This window comes from Hydra vulgaris, chromosome 11 (assembly GCF_038396675.1).
Source record: "Hydra vulgaris chromosome 11, alternate assembly HydraT2T_AEP".
In the NCBI taxonomy this organism is placed as follows: domain Eukaryota; kingdom Metazoa; phylum Cnidaria; class Hydrozoa; order Anthoathecata; family Hydridae; genus Hydra; species Hydra vulgaris.
The window spans coordinates 16,158,464-16,181,500 of NC_088930.1; the positions used below are offsets into that span (position 1 = coordinate 16,158,464).

General features: G+C 26.7%; 1 protein-coding gene across 1 annotated transcript in view; it reads right to left on the reverse strand.

The window, feature by feature from the left end:
- Positions 1 to 1,814: 1,814 nt before the first annotated feature.
- Positions 1,815 to 23,037, reverse strand: part of LOC100215499 (zinc transporter ZIP6) — a 36,456-nt gene continuing 15,233 nt past the window's right edge. The window contains exons 6-8 of the mRNA XM_065810264.1: positions 15,173 to 15,485; positions 2,349 to 2,536; positions 1,815 to 2,090 (exon numbers count right to left, since the gene is read on the reverse strand). Coding sequence (XP_065666336.1) covers positions 1,962 to 2,090; positions 2,349 to 2,536; positions 15,173 to 15,485 — 630 coding nt within the window. The 3' untranslated portion in view covers positions 1,815 to 1,961. The remainder of the gene's footprint in view (positions 2,091 to 2,348; positions 2,537 to 15,172; positions 15,486 to 23,037) is intronic.

Here is a 23,037-nt window from a genome sequence, read left to right on the forward strand (position 1 = left end):
ATGTTCGTATATGGGTACATTGAATAACTCCTGAAAATTCGAACTAAGAACCCGGGATCAACCTTAAGCTATCATGTTTTAAGTTAAGCTAAGTAAGTTTAAAATGCAATCAAAAATAAATTAAGAAAAATAAAAGCATAAAGATTTAAAATAGATAAGCTTTTTGTGATGAAATATATTTTTTTAATAAAAGAAACACTTTGCAAACAAAGCTGGCCTCGTATACATTAAAGTAAAAAATGTAGTTTTGTGATTAAAAAAAGCAACAAAAGACCATGTTATATGATTTAACAAAGATAATGGTGTTGTTGCTAGGACCGTTACTAACGCCACTTTTTAATGCTAACCTACAAACTATCCAAAATAAGTAAATTTTAAAAATGAATTAGAAAAATTTAAAGGTATCGTAGTTAAAAGCAATTAGTTACATTAGTTTTTCAAAAAACTTTTTTTTTTATAGCAATTATTGACCTTAAACTAATTATTATCGTCTGATGTCCCAAACACCATATGAAAAAGTCAAATAAAATAACCATTTTCACCATCATTATGGTAATCCTAATTAAAGGTGTCATTGAAAAAATTCAGATTGTTACCGATTCGAGATTCAGATTCAATTAAAATGTAGTAAATTTAGCGTCAATGCTTTAAAGTTGTAGGACGTTGTTCATAGACAAAAATTACAACATCTACTACCAAAAGCCTGACACAACATGATTTTTCAGTGAAACATGTTGATACAGATTCGAACGGTCTGTTTGTGAATCTGTATATTTTACGCAGAAACTGTGTTTCGGAAGATTTTACTTACAAAATAAAAAAAAATCAAATCGAATAACCTTAATGAAAAAAGATGTTATAAATACTAAGCTTTTAATATGTGAAATAATAAAAAAATTATTAAATTTTTTTGTTTATTCAGGCTTCTACACTTGTTGGAGTGTCTGGTTCACATTTGTGAACTAGACACTCCAACAAGTGTAGAAAAAGCTAAACTTTTGTTTAACTAAGACAAGGACTATATCCCTAGGTTTGTAAAACATACAAGTTATTGGCTTCAGCCATGGTATCTATTGCCAGCGATAAAAAAATTTAACAATTAAAATTGCTTTCAAGTAGAAATGATGTTTAAATCCTGTGAACTTGTTGGCATCAATTTTTGAACCAATATATATATACATAAAACTTTACTCGACCAAAAACGCGATAAATTGAAAAATTTTTGGAGATACTAAGATACCTTTATATATAAATTCGTACAAAACAACGTCTTTTATATAACTCTATAATATCTATTTACAAGTTGTTTAAAACATTTAACAATATTTTAAATAAACAAAGACTACAAAAATAATTACATTTTGAAAAATTAAACAAAAAGCAAGCTTTAAAAATAGCCTCAATTAAAAAAATTCATGAAAGACGATGTATTTCAAATCTGACTATGAAAGGCACTTAAAAGTAGAATATTGTTAAATATATGTGTGTGTGTATATATATATATATATATATATATATATATATATATATATATATATATATATATATATATTTATATATATATATATATATATATGTGCATATACACATATAACGCATAATTACATAACTACATACAATTAATTTATATAGTATGTATTTAAATATCTATACTTTCGCTCAACATATATTAAAATCTATGTATGTGCGTGTGTATATATATATATATATATATATATATATATATATATATATATATATATATATATATAATTTATAATTATTTTTAAACTTATCTATAATATATCTGCATATTTATGTTTTCTATCTGCATATTTATTTATATAATATATCTGCATATTTATTGTAGCATTTAAAACTTTGAAAACTATTGAGAAAAGATTTCACACTACGTGCTCAACCAATATAACCATTAAAACGATTAAATAGACTGTTTACGCAACGATATAAATCTTTTAAATTCAAAAAGAGTGTTCAAATAATGATATAAACAACATCATCCCAATTCCACTTAATATGCCGAGATGTTGACATATGATCGTAATTTTGAGAGATTGGTCAGGAACTTCTTGATGCATTAATTCAGGTAACTTAAAAAAAGTGTAATAATTATTAAAACAATATATATATATATATATATATATATATATATATATATATATATATATATATATATATATATATATATATATATATATATATATATATATATTACTTTTAAGAACATAATTTCAAGAAATTGGTTACGTACTCTTCATACATTAATTCAGGTCACTTAAAAAAGTGCGATAATTATTAAAGTAATATTTTTGTTATAATTATTTGTTAATAACTAAGAAGAATATTACCATGTCTGCTAATGCAACATAAAGAAAGAGTCCTGCAGTAACAGATAGTATAAAATGTCTACCAATTTCATATTCTCCTACAAATATACCAACCACTAAACCAAGATATGCAAGTAATGCTGATACTAAATTATATATAATAGCTCGCTTTATTGTCATTCCAGAGTTGATAAGAATTGCAAAATCTCCTGCAATAAATAGAAAAAAATTTTTTTATCCGAAATGCCTACAAACGCTTTTGACACTAGAGTAGATTTTAATAGCTTGATATTATTTATATTATGTTTCATTTTTATTTCATTTAAAATATTTCAATTAAATTTAAAACATAAAATAATTTATTTTGAGGATATAACTTGTCTAAAGTGACATCATCCTTAACAGCCGTTTCCGAATTACATTAACTATATGATCATTTATTTTTGTATTAATAATGTTATTACTAATATTATTTTCATTATATATTTATTTTTAATGTAATGATAGAAAAATATACATCTCGTTGTTGTTAAATTACATCAAAAAATTATTTTCTATGGTTTCATGCTTTTTTGTTAGATGTTGTTGCTTTGTAGTTGCTTTTTTGTGTGTTTTATTTCTTCTTTTCATTTTTCAGAGGAAAAAACTAAAATTTGTTGGAACTCTTATTCCATCTACAAAATCAATATGAAACAATAAAGTAACACAATCCGTCCCTGCTAATTTTAATCAGATATTATTCTTTTTAATATTTTAATCTTTACTAAACTGATTTAATTTTATTTGTATTCTTATTATTTCTATTTTTTCGATTGTTATTATTATTGATATATATGAATATCAAGAAAATACATTTAAAAAATTTTGTTGCAGTTGTTATTTGATTTTGCTTTAATTATTGCCATTTTTAAAAAACGTGGTTTGTTTACATTTTAACAACCACAGCCCAATAATATATTATATAAACTAGATGTCTAACTTCGATCCAAAAAGTGAAGCTGCCTTTGCCCTTTTTACAAATGGCGTATTAAATTTGTAAACAAATATTATATAACTTTTCTTTTTTTAAATGAAGTATATATATTTTAAATATAAATACTATTTAGGTATAAGTGTTAAGAGGAAATTAGAATACTTGTAAAATAATAATTTATGATTCTTAAAGTTTCGATTAGAAAGGGATTAAAGTTTTGAATAGAAAAGTGAAACAACAGACGCTTTTAAAGCATTTTTATGAATTATAGGGAAAGGTTGCACAAGATGAGCATGTTAACCGTGTCACATGATAGAGCCGAAAATATTTATCCTCGAAAATATCACCGAAATATTTCACAACGGAAAAATTTAAAACCGAAAAGTATACTTTCATTGCAGGATCGAATTACAAAATCTTTTCTTGCGCCGAAAGTTTTAGAAACGAATTTTACAACCGAAAAAATTTGGATCGAATTACAAAATCCTTTCTTTTTTTATTTTAATTAAATTTAAAAACTTTATTTCACGACTTTCGATCAAAAATTCGATCGAAATTTTTTCGATTCTAAAATTATTTATGACATTTCGATCGAAAATTCGATTGAAATTATTTCGGTTCTAATTTTTTTCGTGAATATTTTCGGTTGCGTAATAAATTTCTCATATTCGGTTCTAAATTGAAATTTACGATTCGGTTGAATCATAGGACACCATGTTAACAGTGTACTGCTTTTTGCAGCTGAAATATTATAATTTTTTTTTGCAGATTATTATCATTTAATCTTTCCCCTCAAAGAATATAAATGAACAGTTTATTAAAAAAAAATCTTTATACCAAAAATTGCATTATTTTCATCACACCCAATCATCTCATCATAGGAAACTAGTTTCCTTAGATGAGCTTTTTTTTAATGGAACTCAAAAAAACTCAAAAAAAAAAATAATAATAATCACAAAAAAAATTGAATTATATCTTTAAGGATTATACTAAAGTAAAAGTAATTATCTCAACAATAAAAAAAAATAATAATAAATCTTTCCTAAAAAAGTTCGCGATACTACTTTATGAAAAAACTTTCGCTCTTGAAAAATAAAGCTCCGTCGAGAATAAGTTTAAAAAAATTTTGCACTTTTCTAAATAAAAAGCCGCTTCTCATCTTGAGCGTCTCAAAATGTAACATCTTAAGCAACTTTACCAAGTACTTCATAATTAAAATAGTATGACAACAGCTAATGTATTATTTCATATAACCCATAGAATTAGCAATGATAAGCATAAAATATTGAGTAAAAATTGATAATTAATTTTTAATGATCTTGTTTCGTTCTTACGTAATTACAAAATATTGAATAATAAAAAATTATAACGGGGCTGGTAAATTTTTTTAACAATAAAACAATGAAAGGATATTAGCTATACAACCAAGAAATTAAAATAAATAACACCGTCGAACTTGTATGAATATACTTAACCACAAAAATTCGCAAAAAAATCAGTAGTCTACTTGTTAGAGGTTATACTATCTTAGGAACCTGCTCATCATATGCAACTTTTACTTTTTAATAAACATAAATAAAAAAACTTTTATAAGTATTTTATAATTATTAAAACTTGTTTTTGAATTCTCTTTAATTTATTGGAAACTTTTGACTTGCATTTTTAACTTTTATTCCGCAATCGGCTTCAGCTTTTGTTCATTTTATAAATGGCGGACTATATTTATAAACAAAAAAAAGCGGCTTCAATTTTCGTCCAATAAAAAACCGTAAACCGGGGTAACTTTGTACCAATTTTGATAGAGAAGATAACTTTTTGAAAAAAAAGTAACATTTTCCTAAAACTATTTTGATGCTCAAAGTTGTGCGTAACTAATGCCATTTAATCAATAAAATGGTGTATTTATTGTATTCACCAAATCCAAGATTTTATGGAAATAATGAGGTGGTCAATGTTACCCGGCAATGGGGTAACGTTGTCATAGTAAATTGTTTTTTTAGCACCATAATGTAAATTAAGTGTTATTAACCACATTTAATGTAATTTAAACTTACAGTTAGCATTTATTTCAAAAAGGGTACCTAAAATACGTCAAGAAATTAAAAAAGGGAAAATAAAAATAAATATAAACAATATTAAAGAAACATATTAGCTAAAATAATTTGATTTTTTTAAATTATTTTTTAACCCAATGATTAAAAAAACTAATTTTATTATTAAATGTCAGAAAAAGCAAAAAATAAGAGAGTACTAAAGAATAAACAAACAATCTGTAACATAAACTCTGTTTTTTTTTAAAAAAATTTAGGCATCTCTTAAGTAATCTATCATAAATTCAATAGAGACTAATTCACCTTCAGATGCTGTTTCTGTTTCACTATCGTATTTTGCAGAAATAGATTTTCCTGGTTCAATTTTAAGTCTTTTTTTGGATATATTTTTTTTATTCTTATTTTTTCATTGTGTAACATCTTTCTTATCACCCTTTACACCTTTCTTACACCTGGTGTAAAGCTTTACGAGGACTTAAGACGTTTTCACTTGGTAATTTGATATACACAGCATTAGGATTAAATGGCACCAAACCACAAGCTCTAAATCCACTTATTAAATTTTTCTCTAACATTTATTAATTAATGTCATTTAATCATTTAGCAACTTAGAGAAATCTTCTTTTGGCAACGTTGCAAATTTTTACCACAAGAAGTAAGTTTCCAATCGAGAAGTATACTTCTCCATGCTTTTTTTAATGGTGCAAAAAATGCAACATCAAGAGATTGAAGCAAATGGGTTGAATTGGGCAAAAAGCATATGAATCTAATGTTATGTTTTTCACAAGAATGAATAACTTTATTACTTAAATGGGAAGAGAGGTTGTCACCTACTAATACTTTTTTCCCAGTTTGTTTTTTAACGCATAACAATAATGTTTGGAAAAACCAATCCTCAAAAATAACTTCATCAAACCAGCCAGATTGGGTTCTATCAAAGCGAGAATTTTTTGGACCATGTTTCATCCATAAATCGTATAAATGTGTGCTTTTAAAAACTGTTATGGTGGAAGAATTTCTCCAACACCATTTCCACAAAACATTACAGAGAAACAAGCCTTACTGCTATTCATTATTCTCTCAGGGTAATTAGTTCCATGTTTCATAACAACTTTTTTATTTCCAGGGTCATCGCGCAAATTTGTTTCATCAAAAATGTCTAATATTGTCAAAAGAAATTTTTAATTGTTCTTTGTTTATAGCTGCACATTTTCTTTTAATATTTGATGCAATTCTACAGGTTAACTGTGAACGTTTCACAAAACTTGAGACCCAATCATCACCAGGAACATTGCTTTTAAATATTTTTACAGTACGATTTTGCGATTTTAAATAACCAGCTACTAACATTTTAACATCAAGTTCATTTTATGAAAATCCTCAATCACACATAACCTTAATGAAAATAACTGCTCCTTATCAAAAGTAAATATGGTTGGTGCACCAATACATTTTTTATGCCTTGACTTCATTTTATTATGTATAGTGCTTCTTTGTAAACTAAACCTTTTTGAGGCTTGATGAATAGACATACCTTCATTAATTGCACCCATACACTCTTTCAAAAGAATGGTAACATGCATACAACAAGTGTTGCATGCGCGTTTTCTAACACTATGCTTGTTATATTTACAAGGCATTATGCTTTAAACAAAAGTAAATATAAACAACACAAGCAAACTGCGATGTAGTAATTTATTAAAATATTAAATAATTTTATTAAATTGCAATCAAATTTAAAAATAAGAGTCTGTAAATTTTAATTTTGTTATAAAGTTAACAAAATTATGATTTAGCAACAACAACATCAAATAGTTTAACAAGAAAATATACTATTTTTAAAATCCTTAAATATATTCATGCTAAAAACTGTTTTTCAAAATAAATTATTTGGATAACATGCTTCAAAAAAATATTTTAGTTATAATAAATAACAATCAGACTACTTTAAAATGCATGTTATTGACTTGGCCAAAGTTCCCCCAAAAGAGTATAAACTTGCGGGGTAACTTTGACTACCCTGTAAAAAAAACCACAATGTTGTTACTTGAGCCAAAAACTTTTCGCTTAATTTTATCTGAACGTATGTCTTAAAAACAGAAGAAAAACTGAGTTGTTTGCTATTTATCTCCGCCCAGACAAAATTCTGTTTTACAGTTTTCGATTGTGTTTTGCCAAGATGTAGTTTTCGTTCTTTTTCACTTATAGTAAAGAGTATTTGCAACAAACTTCAGATCAAAATTTAAGCAAGAAAGATTGCATTTACAAATAAAATAAAAATAGTAAAACGTTACTTAACTGTTTAAAAGTTATAGATGTTTATTAAAATTTTTAAAAATGGCCAAAGTTACCCTGGTTTACGGTATTGCAAGTCAGAGATTTAGTTTATACAATATATCATTGACACAGCCTCGTTTTAAGGAGTGTTTAATGAAAAGCTCTATGGCGGATGTATTTTTTAAAGGTAAAAAGAAAAAACTTTTAAAACTTCAGAAAAAAAGAACAAAGAAAAAACAACAAAATAAGAAATATAAAAAGAACAAGCAAAAACAAAAAATATAAAAGTCCAAGAAATAAAAAAAAAATTAAAATCACCATAAAGAAAAAAATAATATTAGAAAAGCGAAAAAAAAAATGAAGATTGAAAAAAAAAAGAATATTGCAATAAATAATAATAACTTTTTATATAACGTTCTTAAAAGAAAACAAATTAAATTTCAGGTAATTTAAAAGACTTTTTTTTATTTGTCTGAAATTTGTAAATACTTTTTATAACTAATTTATTTTATGCTTTAAGTTCCAATTTAGTTTATTTCAACTTAAACTTATTTTTAATTTAATTTTTTTCTCACTTTCTTCCAAATAAATACTGTTCTCTGAAATTTTTAGGATGGATATTTTTTATTTACAATTACTATTTATTTGACACTTTTTTTTTTTACTTTCTACTTAGCAAGGTTGTTGCTGTTTTTATCTGCTCACTTTTTTTTTTTTTTTCATTTTAATAAGTATTAGTGTAAATATTGTTGTAATTTGTAACTTTATTCTATTTATTCTTAAATTTATCTCATTTTAGTATTTGTTTGTGTGTTTTGTTTGTATTTTATTATTATTATTTGTTATTTGTTTCAGGTGACACTCATTTGAGTATTTTGTAACTATTGATATATCATTAACATACTATTTAGTTTTCATTATGGTCATAGATTATAAATATTAATTATTCATTGTCAGTTTCTTTACAATAACTGCTTTTTATCTCATGATAACTTGTTACTTTATGTCAGTTTTTAACTGTTTGTAACTTATATCAGTCTATCTATATAATATTCAGTTTCTGTTTTGAAATCTATTATTAAACTATTTTTATTATATTTTATTTTTGTTGATACTTTTCCATTATCACTATTATTATTCTTCATACCATTATCATTTTTATTTTTATTGTTATTATTGTTGTTATTATTTTTAAATAATAATTATTATTATTATTTGATATCTCTTTCAGCAGGTTTTTACTTTATATTAGTTTAAAATTATTTGTAAGTATCCTTGTTTGTAAGCCCTTTTTCGAAAATAGATTATTCAAAAATATATGATTCATAAATATATGATTGATTGATAAGAATTGCAAAATCCCTTGAAAAGAAAAAAATATTAAAGAAATGTTTTTTTTTGAAAATAAATTTAAAGCATAAATGGTTTTTAAACATTAACTAAAAAAATTAAAACATCTTTCATTTATAATCAGTTTTATGTCTGCAAGTTCTTTATTGGAATGCACTGAGCGCACTTTCTATTGAACATTTTCACTAGAAAAATTTTTTTTTGCAGTGGACATAGACATGATATTACCAGTACATTTTATTTGCTTTATTTTTACAAAAACATTTAATATTATAAAAATAGATAAAACTAAAAATTAGACTAACACTGAACTAGCTTTTTAGGTTAAATTAAACCATAGTCATAAAATACATACTCTGGCCAGTTTAAGAGCGCTATTGTTTATCAAATTGTTAGCTTTTTTTAGAACCCAGCCTACCAATGAGTGCACACTTTTTGTAAACAAAGGCGCATTAAGAAGAATATTTACAAGAAAATTGTTGTTATTCTTGATTTTAGCAAATGCCTCGTCTTAATTGTTACATATTTGGTTTTGGAAAAAACTTTTTCTCGAAAAAGTAAAAATGATTTTCTATTTGAAATACCTTCTTCCGAAGATGTTTATAACAAAGAAAAAAAGTTTTACAGTTAATAACTAAAAATATATCTTTAGTCATAATATATTATAACTAAAGATAAAATATGATACAGTAATTTTACATAATAATATGTAAAACTATTATATCATATAGTAGTTGATAAAAACCTAAGATTTCAAATCAAAAAAAAGTTATCATTTATTTGCGAAAAGCTAACATGTGAAATGTCAATCCAAATAAAAATTTTTGCTTGGATCGACAAGTTTATTAACTTCGATAAAACAACCAGTTAGTAGCTTTTCATTGGCAAATCCTTCCTTATGCAGAATATAGTAGTTTCTCATATTAAGCTCAACTCTCAACTAAGGCTCAACTCAAAGAAATTAACTTATAACACATATATATACACACACACACACACATATATATATATATGTGTGTGTGTGTGTGTATATATATATATATATATATATATATATATATATATATATATATATATATATATATATATATATATATATATATATATATATATATATATATATATGTACATAACTTTATTTGATTTTCACTTTATTATTGTAATCATACTGCAATGCAGTTCAGAATATGTTTAAAAAAAGAAAAGTGGTAAAATATGGTCTAATAATTGATAGAAACTTCTTTAAACATCTTGGTCAAATTAAAATAACAATTTTTTGAAAAGTAAGATTAACATCTTGAAGCAATTCTGCCATCAATTGGCAGATTATTTTTACATGAACTTTTTGGTTGATATTCTGAGTCCTAATTCTGCTAGTAGTAAAAAAAAGCTTCAGAAAATACAGACCAATGATCATCTAGATTTTTTAAATTATTATTTTTAGTTAAGTCAACTTTGCCAACTTTTTGAATAACATATTCTTCAATAAAAAGTACTAAATACGTATCCACCAAAATATTAAACTAAATTTTTTTCTTTTTCTGTTTTCTAAATATAATTAGCAAGGTTATATCCTACAAGAGGTACGGATCTGTGAGAAAAACCTTTTCTGATCTGCAACTTTATAAAATTTTGGATAAAAAGATTTCAACTTCACTATAACAACTTTTATAACTTCTTTTTATTAACTCGAACGATAGCTTTGTATTATCTTCTAAGAATATACAGGCCCGTAGCAACTGGGGGTGGGGGAGTTGCAGCAGGGACATTTGCCTCCCAATAATTTTTCAAATAAATAATTTTAAAGAAATTAACTAAAAACTGACTTTAAAAAAGGTCCTTAAAACTATTTCGGGGTAGTACTGCCCCCCCCCCCTAATATAATTTTTGTTCCTACGGCCCTGATATGTACTTTGAAAGCTCATCTCTGACATATGGAATGCAGCAAAGATCTTTTATGACAATAAGAATGTTTTTTTAAACAAAACTCATGAACTTTTTGAAGAACACGTTTGCTTAACCTAAGTTTATGAATTTATTTGCTCTGTTACAGAGACACTACTTAAATGCTGCTTTGTTATGTGGCATTTCAATTTATGCTCTGATTACATTTTATCATACACTTGTGGAGGTAAATTTTGTTAAGGCGTTTCTACTCCCAATTTCAATAAGAAAAGAACTGACATTATTGATAAAATTATGTTTTCAAAAAAAAATCTGATATCTAATATGAAATAATCAAAGCACTGTTCATCTGTTAAGTTTGCCATTTTTTAGATTTTTGTGCACTTATTGGTAGTCTGGGCACGAAAAATAAATTATTTTCAACATATATTCAAATTTTAATTTTTATTGTTTAAAAACAATTGAATCTTGGGAAAACTGTTATTATGACTATGATTAAACTTTCCATTTAGTATGCAAATGTCTTTAAATTTAGTAAAATATCTAATAATTAAATAATTAATAAATAAAATAATAAAAATACATTTAATTAAAAAACACATTGTCCAATTCTTCAGTCTTTTACATTACTCTGGATGACTTTAATTTTGTTTTTAAGCACCTATTTCCCATAGCCTGATAAAATCTTTTTTAGTGATATTGATATAGTGATAGTGATATCTTTTTTAGTGATATTTAGTGATATCTAATTATACCAAGTGTCCTTATTTTCACTGATATTGTTTGGTTTTTAAAATTATAGTTTGAGGTTTTACATTAAGCCAGGGATATTTTAATGCAGTTAAACTTCTTTCAAAAAAAGTATATTCACTGCTAGTGTGAAAGAAACACTTTCAGGACAAAAGTATCTTTAAAATTTGCATTAAATTCTCATTAATTTCTTTAACAAACTCAACAAAAATCCAAATTCATTAGCTTCTTCATACCTGAGCAATAAAAGGCCTAAGAACATGCACCTTTCAAATAAGAAAAGTTATGTTTTTTTGTCTTTTAAATATTAAATATATTCATACAGATCTTTTAGAAAATATTAATGCCTAAATTAATATATATTCATATGGTGGAGGGTCACATTGGTCAATGATGTTTTTAAACAATCTAAAAGAGCCAATCCAAGAAATGAATGAGTTTTTCTCCTATGTCTGTTACCATTCCATACATTAACTTCCATAATTGTAGAACTGTATAAAGATTCAAATGCTTTGTTGATTTTTCAGAATTTATAGTTTTTGTAAGAGCTGCTGCCAACAGCATTGTTGTTGACAAGCGTTGACAAGTGCTTCCAACAGCGCTCACACACTTTAAATGAACCACAAAGCAGAAAATAAATTTCCTGCTATTGGAGGTTTTTCTAGTGGGAAAAGACCAACAATAGCTTCACCTTGATCTTATTGTATTTAAAGCAAGCAATTTCTCAAAGGCAACACCAAAAAGGATTTGATAGAAGTTTTCTTCTAAATTGCACCATATCAGAACCTTTTTGAAAACACAACAAAAATACTTTAGCACAAGTGTGCAATAAAGCCTTGTTAGGCATTGTAATAACAACTTGGAAAAAAAAATTTTATTCTGATATTTTTCTGCTTATGCATTTATAGATTTCTGTGTAAATAAAAATGCTTCAATAAAAAAAATCAAAAACACTCGCATCTAGATTAATTACACATCAATGCATTTTGTGTAAGTTTATCTGAATTCCAGATTGTGAGGTGGTAAAAATAATGTAGATTAATTGCACATCGATGCATCTTGTGTAAGTTGATCTGAGTTCCAGATTGTGAGGTGGTAAAAATAATGTAGGAGATGACAAATGATGCTGAAAGATCCTAAACACACCTATGCTGATTTTAAAAACAGATCACATTACATTGAGAGGTTTAACAGTATTAAAAAAATGTCAATGCAAGTTTGTTAAAACTTTTTTTGAACTATTTTTTACCTATGCTAATTAATAAATTCTAATAAACAAATGAATTCCTGCAGATTATGTCAAAAAAAATCTGTTTTTTTTTAATGTTGTATATGTTAATATTGATGGAAGACAGGAATCTCCAATCAATGATGGAGGATAGGAATCTCAATGGATGATGGAGAGCAGGAATCTCTAATAAATGTCATGAACATGTTTATTTATATTTGCACTTCAAAATATAAAGGATTTTTATAGCGATTTAAAAATACTTTTTTTTAACTTTTACTCAATCAGTTATTTACTTTAGGCTTCAACATCAAACTCTTAATGAACATCAAAAAAATTTAATAAACAATACCATAAAAAAATTTTTTTTTTAAATATAAGAAAACTTGAAAATACATATGTTGCTATTCTAAAAGGCCAATAGATAAAAAAAGGGATGCAAAAACTTTTGACCACTAGCAAACAAATCTGCCAAGTGCTGATCTGATAAAAAACCTCATTTGCTGGTTTGCTATAAAAGGCATAGATAAATTAAACAACAATATTCATTTTCCAATTAAATATCTATTATGAATTAAAACCTAAAGTAAAAAGGTAATTTTTTTTCAATTATTACAACACTTTTTAAAATGAACTTTTTAAATTCAACTTGTACAGATAAAGGACAGTCGATAAGACCCCCAGAGATCAAAAAGATCAAAAGCTTAATTTATTTAATTTCACTCTATTTTTTCTAAAAACTCTTCAATAACCCCCTAGTTAAAGTTAATAACTCCCTTCTCTAAAAAATCTTTACAATTATTTCTTGAACAATCTTAGACGTAGTCTGAGATCAATTTTATTCACTAATTTACTTATATTAATTTTTTTTTAAACATGATAATAAAATCAGAATACAAAATAAAACAAAAAAATTAGATAAAAAAATAAACAGAAAACAAAATCTTTATAGTATCTAAGCCCTTAGTAGTTTTCTGAAAAGTATACATTAAAGGGCTAATAAAAATATTTAATTTTTTTTTATTCATTTTTTATATCATTTTCTTAAGTAAAAACATTTAAAGTACAAAAATGTTTTTTACCACATTGCACACTTTGTCCTTCTCCGTAATAGCTCTTCATTGCTTCTCATCACAAATTTTATTTTTATTTAAATTTATATATTAATAAATTTTATTTTTATTAAATTTATATATTTATATTAACATATATAGAGCCTACAAAATTATAGATACATTTAGACCTATATTTAGATATATACACATAAATTTGCACATTAATAGTAAAGCAAAAATAAGTATTTCAAATATATATTTTTGCACAAATTTACACAAAGTTTACCTTTTTGATTGGTCAGCACTATTTATTGTAAAATTTATCTTTAGAAGAAAGGTATAACAATAATATACTTTTTTGTTATGGTATACAAAAAGTAATAAATGATATGAGAAGATTTCACAACATCTTTACATTACCATCAACAACCAATAAAAATTGAAAATAATAATTGATTTAACTACTCTTTTTAGGTAGGTCAAACCAATTACCTAGAATCAAATTAAATGCTGGGATGAATCCTTTAGTGAACTGTTGAACATATTATTTCTCTTCTGTCCTCCTTAAATTAATGAATCGTCATCAAGTTGTCCAAAACTAATTTAACCAACTTAATCATCTGTTAATTAATCTAATTAAGTAGTTAAATAGTGTATATATCATATTGTTAATAATAGTATTTGCATGAAAAGTGTCTACCAAGAAAAACTAAAAAAAAATGTTAAAATTTTTGATTCAATAAAATCATGATTTTGAAAAGTTAAAAAGATGTTATACTAGTAGTAACTGCTTTTTTTATCCATTCAGTTACTGGAGATTTTATGAACACTAAAATCATTGTTCAAAATTTAAACTAATGTTTTTTTGCTCTGGAAATACTTATTGTTGTTTGATTCTATTTAATATTTATAAATACCTAAATGTAATTATAAAAAAATAATAACTTTATTATAAATACAACTTCAAAACGCTGGTGTAAAAAAAAAAAAAATTTAATGTAGTTTTAAAAATATTTTTAGAAAGTGTCTCAGAATTTTGTTTACAAGCGTATATATTATATGCATACAAACAATATAAGCAATAAATAAGGTAAGATACTATAGAAAAAAAATTAATGAAAAATAATTAAGCACCATATGTCTTGACCAACCGCTCAGAATTTTTAATAATTTTCAATAACTTGAAATAACAATAAAAGAAGCATTTAAAAAAAATAAACTTTTTAAATGTAATCAAAAATTTACTTAATCATTACCTAATTCATGAGGCAGCTCATGGCAGAACACAGCTATTGCAGTGCTAAGACCACTAGATAAAGATGCACTAAATGCAGCACCAACAGCTAGTCCATCACTGAAATTATGAAAGCCATCACCTACTATAACCATTAAAGCCAAAGACGAAATAGCTGTAGTTTTATCTATTTTTTTTTCATTATGATGATGGTGGTGGTGTCTATCATCAGCATGAAAATGAGTTTTACTTCCTTCTTCTAACTGAAGATGCATACTTGACTCGCAACTTAATACATGACTCAACTTCTTTTTACCTTCATTTTCTAATTTTTCCTAAATTATAATATCTAAATAATTTAGTAGTTGTTTATACATTTTTTAATTGTTTATACAACATTTTTTTACACATTTCAGATTTTTTTAATTGTTTATACAACATTTTTTTACATATTTCAGATTTTTTTTAAAACTAATGACATTTCTTATAAATATTATGCACTTTCTTAAAAATACTATGTACTATATCTTGCTAATAACAAGATATAGTACATAGTATTTATAAGAAATAAGTTATGTGTCTCAAGTATATGTTACAAGTCAAAGATTAGAAAAAAAAGGAGAACTAAATCAATTTTATTAGGTTTTGAACAATCAAAGGTTTCTTAGACTGGATATTGCAAATCAGATTCTTTTTATTGTCACCTAATTAATAACAAACAATAAAACATAACATAGTGAACATCAAACTACTATAGCAACATTTATGCCATATATGTATATAGCAAAGATTTCTGATGAGTCTTTATTGATGAAACAGTGTTAAATGAAAAAAATTTTCAAGTGATTTTCTACTAATTTATTATTGCTAATCTTTTTTAAGATTGATTTTGTAGAATAAATGCAATCATATTGTCTCAACAGAGACTCAAGACAAAAATTAAAACACCAGTTCAATGATGCAACACAAAAAAAGTGTTTATTTATAAGCATGTTTTCAAATGGAACTTTCTCTGAAATTTCAGAAACAAAGAAATCTAAATTGTCTTCTGACTAATTAAATTTCTTTGTTGTAATTTAATCTTTTAGTGATTATAAAATCATAATAAAATTAATAAAATCCAAAAACAACAAAGTTTTCACACCGCATTATTTTTTGGAGAAAAACTACCAGTTCAGTGATGCAGCATTCAGTGATGCAACAAAAAGTTGGAACTAAAATTAATTTTTAAAGTTTAGTTATTTTATAATAAATTTTAATTATAATCAGGTGAAAGTAGTATTAGAACAACATTGTCATTTTGAATATAAATATAATGTGATTCTAATTACCTTTGATTTTTTACCTTTGATTTTTCTTGAATGACTTAATACAATTCTTGTATCTTGAATGACTTAATACAATTCTTGTATCGCTTTCTGACATAAGAATTACAGATATTTACTAATTTTTTAATGCTGACTTAAAGCCTGCTGCTGATTTGAGCTCGCATTGACTAGATTTGACTTATAACACTGCGGTACACTTAACAGTAGCTCCTATTCCAAGGACCACTCCATTTCCATGCATCACTGCAAGAAAACAAAATAATTTTTTTCTTTAAATGCTTTTCAAACACAACCATTGCAGCCATAATCTTTTGTTTACAAATACATTGTTGCTGAACATGTGTACTTTTTTTACTTGATTAGAAATAAAGTGAAGGATTATGTTGATAAATGGTATAATTGAAGACTTTGTATGATCAGTTGAATCAGAAACTATAGCAAATATTTTTAATTCAATGCCCCAGACTACAAGGTTCACGATTGAAATTTGATTTTGACAAAAATGAGTCTCTTGCAGATCATTTTGATAAAAACACTTTGCGCTCTCAGCCAAATTAACTTGGATTACCTTAATTTCAGAATCAGTATTAATTAAAACTTTCTTCAATGTTTTGGAAATTGTTAATTCTTTTTTTTTACAAATGCGTGTTTAACAATAATATCACACATCACTGATATGTGCTGGATAAACTCTGTTACAGTAGATTTCTAGCAAATTTTTTCAATGTTTGCATATGTTTTAGCTTCAGGTTTTCTCCACTTATTCCAGATACATTGAAGTCAAATATATCAACCGTTCCCATTTGTTTTTGAAACTGTTTCATATCTTTGCATGCAGTAGATTTGTTATATGTGCAATCATATGTTTAAGATTCACGAACAAATTTTTTTATTTTTCAGATCCAACTTTGATTGAATACACTTGAATCTATTTCATTAATGTGTCTAAGAAAAATTGCATACTTTCATGCAAACTATAAACACAAACATAATGTAAAAATTTTGTTACAGATTTCACATTAAGTGGGCCAAGCTCATAAAACTTACTCCAGTCCAATTTTGATGTGCTGATGTCTTTCCTTGAACAACTGGAAAGCTTCTTTCAGCATATGATATAAATGTTGCATTGGAACATTGTTTGCTTTTCAGTTGGGTAATTGAATCTGTATGAAATTTTTTTTGTTGGGCGAATTTTGGGAAATTTCATCTTCATTATAAAAGTTTGCAACTGATAAAACATCACTTTCAGAAGGTCCATATAGCTTTGAACACTCTGGATGAGACCCAGATTGTTTTTACAAGTTTTTACTATTTAAAAGAATAAAAAAAACTGCTGCTTCTTTTCCCTTTGCATAAGGTAGCTCTTCAAAAACTTTTTTCAAAGCATTTCCTCTTTGTTGAACATTTTTAAAAAATGAACTCATTTTTTAGATTAATTTTTTCAGTTTTTTTTTAGAGAAAAATTTTTTAGAACTCTTAGTTTTGCTTTAGCAAAGTAAGCTTTTTTATTTGAATCAGCTCTCAATTTTTTTTGATATCTCTTAGATCTTTCTCTGGACATTTCTTTTTATCAGGCCCTCGAGACACATTGTAAGCTTGGTACACATGGTAAGTTTGGAATTCTGCGTAATGTTTTTTTCTCACTTCTAACAATTTTAAAACTATAATTATAAGATAATATAATGCTTTTTCATAATAATTTTTTTTTTTTTGCAAAGCGAACCAACATGTCTGTGATCAAGAAAAGGGCTTCAAGGAAACTTAAAGGAACTTCAACTAAAAGACTAAACTCAAACTTTAAAGCATATTTAACTTAAAAACTTACAAGTAAATTTTAGAACAAACGTTAGAACAATGTTATGAGCTGTATTGGCACAACATTGATAGCCAACATTGTTTTTATATCATTTTGGTTACAAATGCAACCTCGCCAACAACAAAATACCAAAGTTGGCACAATGTTATTTTTTAAGATTGCGAAGTGTATTATTTTGCATTGATTCAACTTTAATTTTTTTAGTTGGCACAGCATTGTATTTGAAGTTGAATCAATGTTGTACTTAATGCTAGCTAAATGTTGCAATTATTGGAAGATAATTGCAACATTAAGATATTAGAGATATATTTAATGTTGGATATTCATATATACATAGAAAATCATATATATAAATATTTATATATATATATTTACATATATATATATTTACAAGTATATATATATATATTTATATGTATATATATATATATATATATATATATATATATATATATATATATATATTTATATATACATATATATATATATATATATATATATATATATATATATATATATATATATATATATATATATATATATATATATATATATATATACTTTAAGTCATCTATCTATGCTTTAAGTCAAGTTCGTTAACAAATTTAAAAATAAATAAAGTACCAAAAACTATAAAACACAAAAAACCATTGCCATCAGCAAGTTCTCTAAACCTATCATTCACTAACATTTGTGGTCTTCAAAGTAACTTTCCTTCTGTTGAGTCTTATCTCGCAAAGTTTACCAGACCTACTTGCTCTTTTTGAAACTAATTTGAGTTCAGCTGTCTCATCTTGTGATCTTAGTGTTGTGGTTATCTTTCTTTAATTCGTAAAGACTCCAATAGTCACATGCTTGGTCTTGGCATTTACATTCGTAACAATTCACCCATTTGTCGGGAAACTAGGTTTGAATCCACCCACTATTCTTTTACGTGCTTTCGTTTAGCACCACTTCACTCTATCGCCTTTCTCTTTGTACTATATCGCTCTCCTTCATCTAAAGACTGCACCCTTTTTGATGTTATTTCTGATCATATTGACCGAGCCCTCTCTCTTTAACCATCAGCCATTAATGATGTTGTTGGTGACTTAAATGCTCATCACACTGAATTGCTTGACTCTTGTGTCAGTGACCCTGCAGGCATTAAAGTTCACAACTTTTGTCTTTCTCAATCCCTAACTCAAGTAGTCAACTTTCCAACTCGCTTTCCAGACAACCCGAATTGTTTACCTTCTCTACTCGACTTATATCTTGTTTCTGATCCTAGTCAATGCTCAGTTTCTCCATATTCACCCTTAGGTGCTTCTGATCACAGTTTGATCTCTCTAAAACTAATATCTCATTCTTCTTCATCATCTGAATCCCCCTATCATCGTACCTCTTACAATTACCTTAAAGCTGACTGGGACTTTTTCGTGATTTTCTTCGTGATGGCCCTTGGGTAGAAATCTTTCAACTTCCTGTTGACAAATGTGCTTCTTACATAATTTTGTGGATTCAGGCTGGCATGGAACCTTTTATTCCCTCTCGACAATTCCAGGTCAAGCCTCGCTCTTCTCCATGGTTTTTCTTACATTGTGCTGCTGCAATTGCCAATTATAACTTTACTTCCATATCTATCAGCAAATCAATTCTCCAGAAAACAGATATCTGTTTATTACTGCTAGAAACCATTGTAAAAAGGTTTTGTCTATTGTCAAAGCCCGCTATTCTCAGGTTATAAAATCTTGTATTTAATCACAAAAATTAGGCTCCCGTGACTTCTGGAGAATCTTTAATAGTATCAATAATAAGGGCAAATTTGTAATTCCACCTCTCTTGAATGGTTCAGACTTTGTCACCTCACCTGAAGACAAAGCTGAATTATTTCCTAAGAACTTTTCATCAATATCATCTCTTGATTCCACTAGTTGTGTTCTACCTGATAATGTCGTCAAACAGGTTGATCCATTGCTTGACATTCGTATCACTCCAGCTTCTGTATCTAAAGTGATTTCCTGCTTAGACTCTTCTACAGCTTGTGGCCTGGACAACATAGCTGTTATAGTCTTGCAGAAGTATTTTCCAGAGCTTTCGTCTATACTCTCAAAACTATTCATCTATTGCTTATCAGAGTCTTGTGTTCCAGCCTGCTGGAAAGCAGCATCTGCTATCCCTATTTTCAAAAAATCTGGAGAGGGATCTGATTTGTCTAAGTACAGTCCCATTAGTCTTCTTCCTATCATAAGCAAGTTTTTTGAATCTTTAATTAACAAACACTTAATCTCTCATCTTGAATCTAATAACTTACTTTCTGATCATCAGTATGGATTTCGATCTTCTTGTTCTACAGCTGATTTGCTAACAGTAATAACCAATAGGTTTTATCGTTCATTAGATAAAGTTGGAGAGGTTAAGGCCATCGCTCTTGACATTTCTAAAGCTTTTGATAAAGTTTAGCATGCTGGTCATCTCCATAATCTTTCTTCTTACAGTGTATCTGGTAACATCTTTAAGATTATTGAATCCTTCCTTTCCAATCGTAGTATAAAAGTTGTCATCACTTTTTTTGACAGCACTTTTCTTCTTATTCTGTAACTTCAGGGGTTCCTCAAGGTTCTATTCTTGGCCCTATACTGTTTTTAATTTACATTAACAATCTTCTAGATATTCTCACATCTAAGGTAGCATTGTTTGCTGATGATACTATCATTTATTCTTATCATGATGAGAAGCCAACACTCCCTGATTGCTTGGAGGGGGCATTTAAGCTTGAAAAGAATCTCACTTCTGCTACAGCATGGGGCTCACAGTGGCTGGTGAACTTTAATTCAGATAAAACCCAATTTTTTTCAGCCAATTGTTATCGTAATAATTTAGGTCTTCCTATATTTATGAATGGTAATGTAATCAATGAGTCATCTGCTCTTCATCTTCTAGGATTAACTCTTACTTCTGATCTGTCTTGGAAACCATATATCAAATCCGTTGCAAAATTAGCATCTGCTAAGGTTACATCTCTTTATCGAGCTTGACACTTTTTTACTCCGGATTCTATTCTCTATAAATCTCAAATCCGGCCTTGTATGGAATACTGTTGCCATATCTAGGGCGGATCTTCTAATGATGCGCTTTCTCTTTTTGACAAGGTGCAAAAAGGCATTGTAAACATAGTTGGACCTGCTCTAGCAGCCAACCTCCAACCATTATCACATTGTTGTAATGTTGCTTCTCTTTCTCTTTCCTACAGATCCTATAATGGGCAATGCTTTAAAAAGCTAGCGTCTCTTGTGACATCTACTAAAATTCATTCTTGTTTTATTCGTCATTGAATTAAGTCTCATCTTTTTTCTGTGACTGTTCCTAAGTGCTCCAAAAACTCTTGTCTAGTTTTTTTCCTTGAATATCAGTTCTTTGGAATTCACTTCCTTTGTCTTGCTTTCCTGATTCATATAATTTGCAATCCTTTAAGTCATCTGTTAATCGTTATCTCGCTCTACAATCTTCATCTTTTCTCTTCCAGTAACTTCCAACTCTAATTAGTGGTTGCTTGCAGCCTTGTTGGAAGCAAAGATATTTAAAAATATATATATATATGTATCATAAACCCTGAAATACCGAAAGTTTAAAATACAATAGTTTATGGTAACATCATTATTCATCAATAGACATTAATCATGTTTGTTTTGCCTGTGGTTTAATATTTATAGATTTACAGAATATTTTATTTAAGTTATATAATTTGGCCTTTACAACATTGGCTTGTATACGTTGCTTCAACCTTGATCCACATACATTGAATCAAAGTTGGGTTATATGCATTAGATCAATGTTAATTCATTTACATTCAATCATTAGATTATAGACAGACATAGGGTTAAAAATAATCAATTTTTCCAATGTTTTGACATATGTTGAACCAACGCTACTGTGCAAGCTTTAATGGGTAGGTATTGATCTTTTTGTTGATACTATTGCTATACACTAGACATTAAATCAATGTTGGATTTGCATCAGACAAAGTACCCAAGGCGATGGTTTTTCATACATTAGCGCAATTATGTGTGCTAGGTTGGTTGGCTCATAAAATAAGCACTTAATAAAATCACAATTAATTTTGTTTTGCATACAATAGTTTGAAACAGGTATTTTTAACACAAATTTGAGATTAAATATCATACGTTAACACTATTTGTTAGTGCCATAATGATTTTAGTCATAAATAATGATCAGCATTATTTATGACTAAAATGAAAAAAAAGGGGAGCACTTACTTAAACAATATTTTTGGCAATGAAAATGTGCAAATGAAAATATAAGAGTTTTGATAGCTGAAGACTGAGTATGTGTGTAAAATTGATGACAAAGAGGTTGGTTTAAATTAAATGAAACAAATGTAATCAATATTTACAGTAATATAATATACTAAATTAAAAACATAATTCAGTAGAACTAAATAAAACTAAAGCTCAATTAACTTTTTAGAATTAATCTTCTGCTTCAAACTTCTGCCAACTGTAAATTGTATACTTTATTAAAAAAAATTTTAGAAAATAATTATAGAGAAAAGATTAAAGATGAACCATTACATTTGGGTATACATTTCCTTTCAAATACATTTGGAAGGAAACAACTCTAGTTTCTGTATCTTAGGAGTTGACTTGATAAAAAAATAATGAAAAAAAAACGATAATAATAAAAAAAAAATTAACTAAAATTTAAACAATTTTATTTTCAACTTTTCTTTTTTTCATATTATAC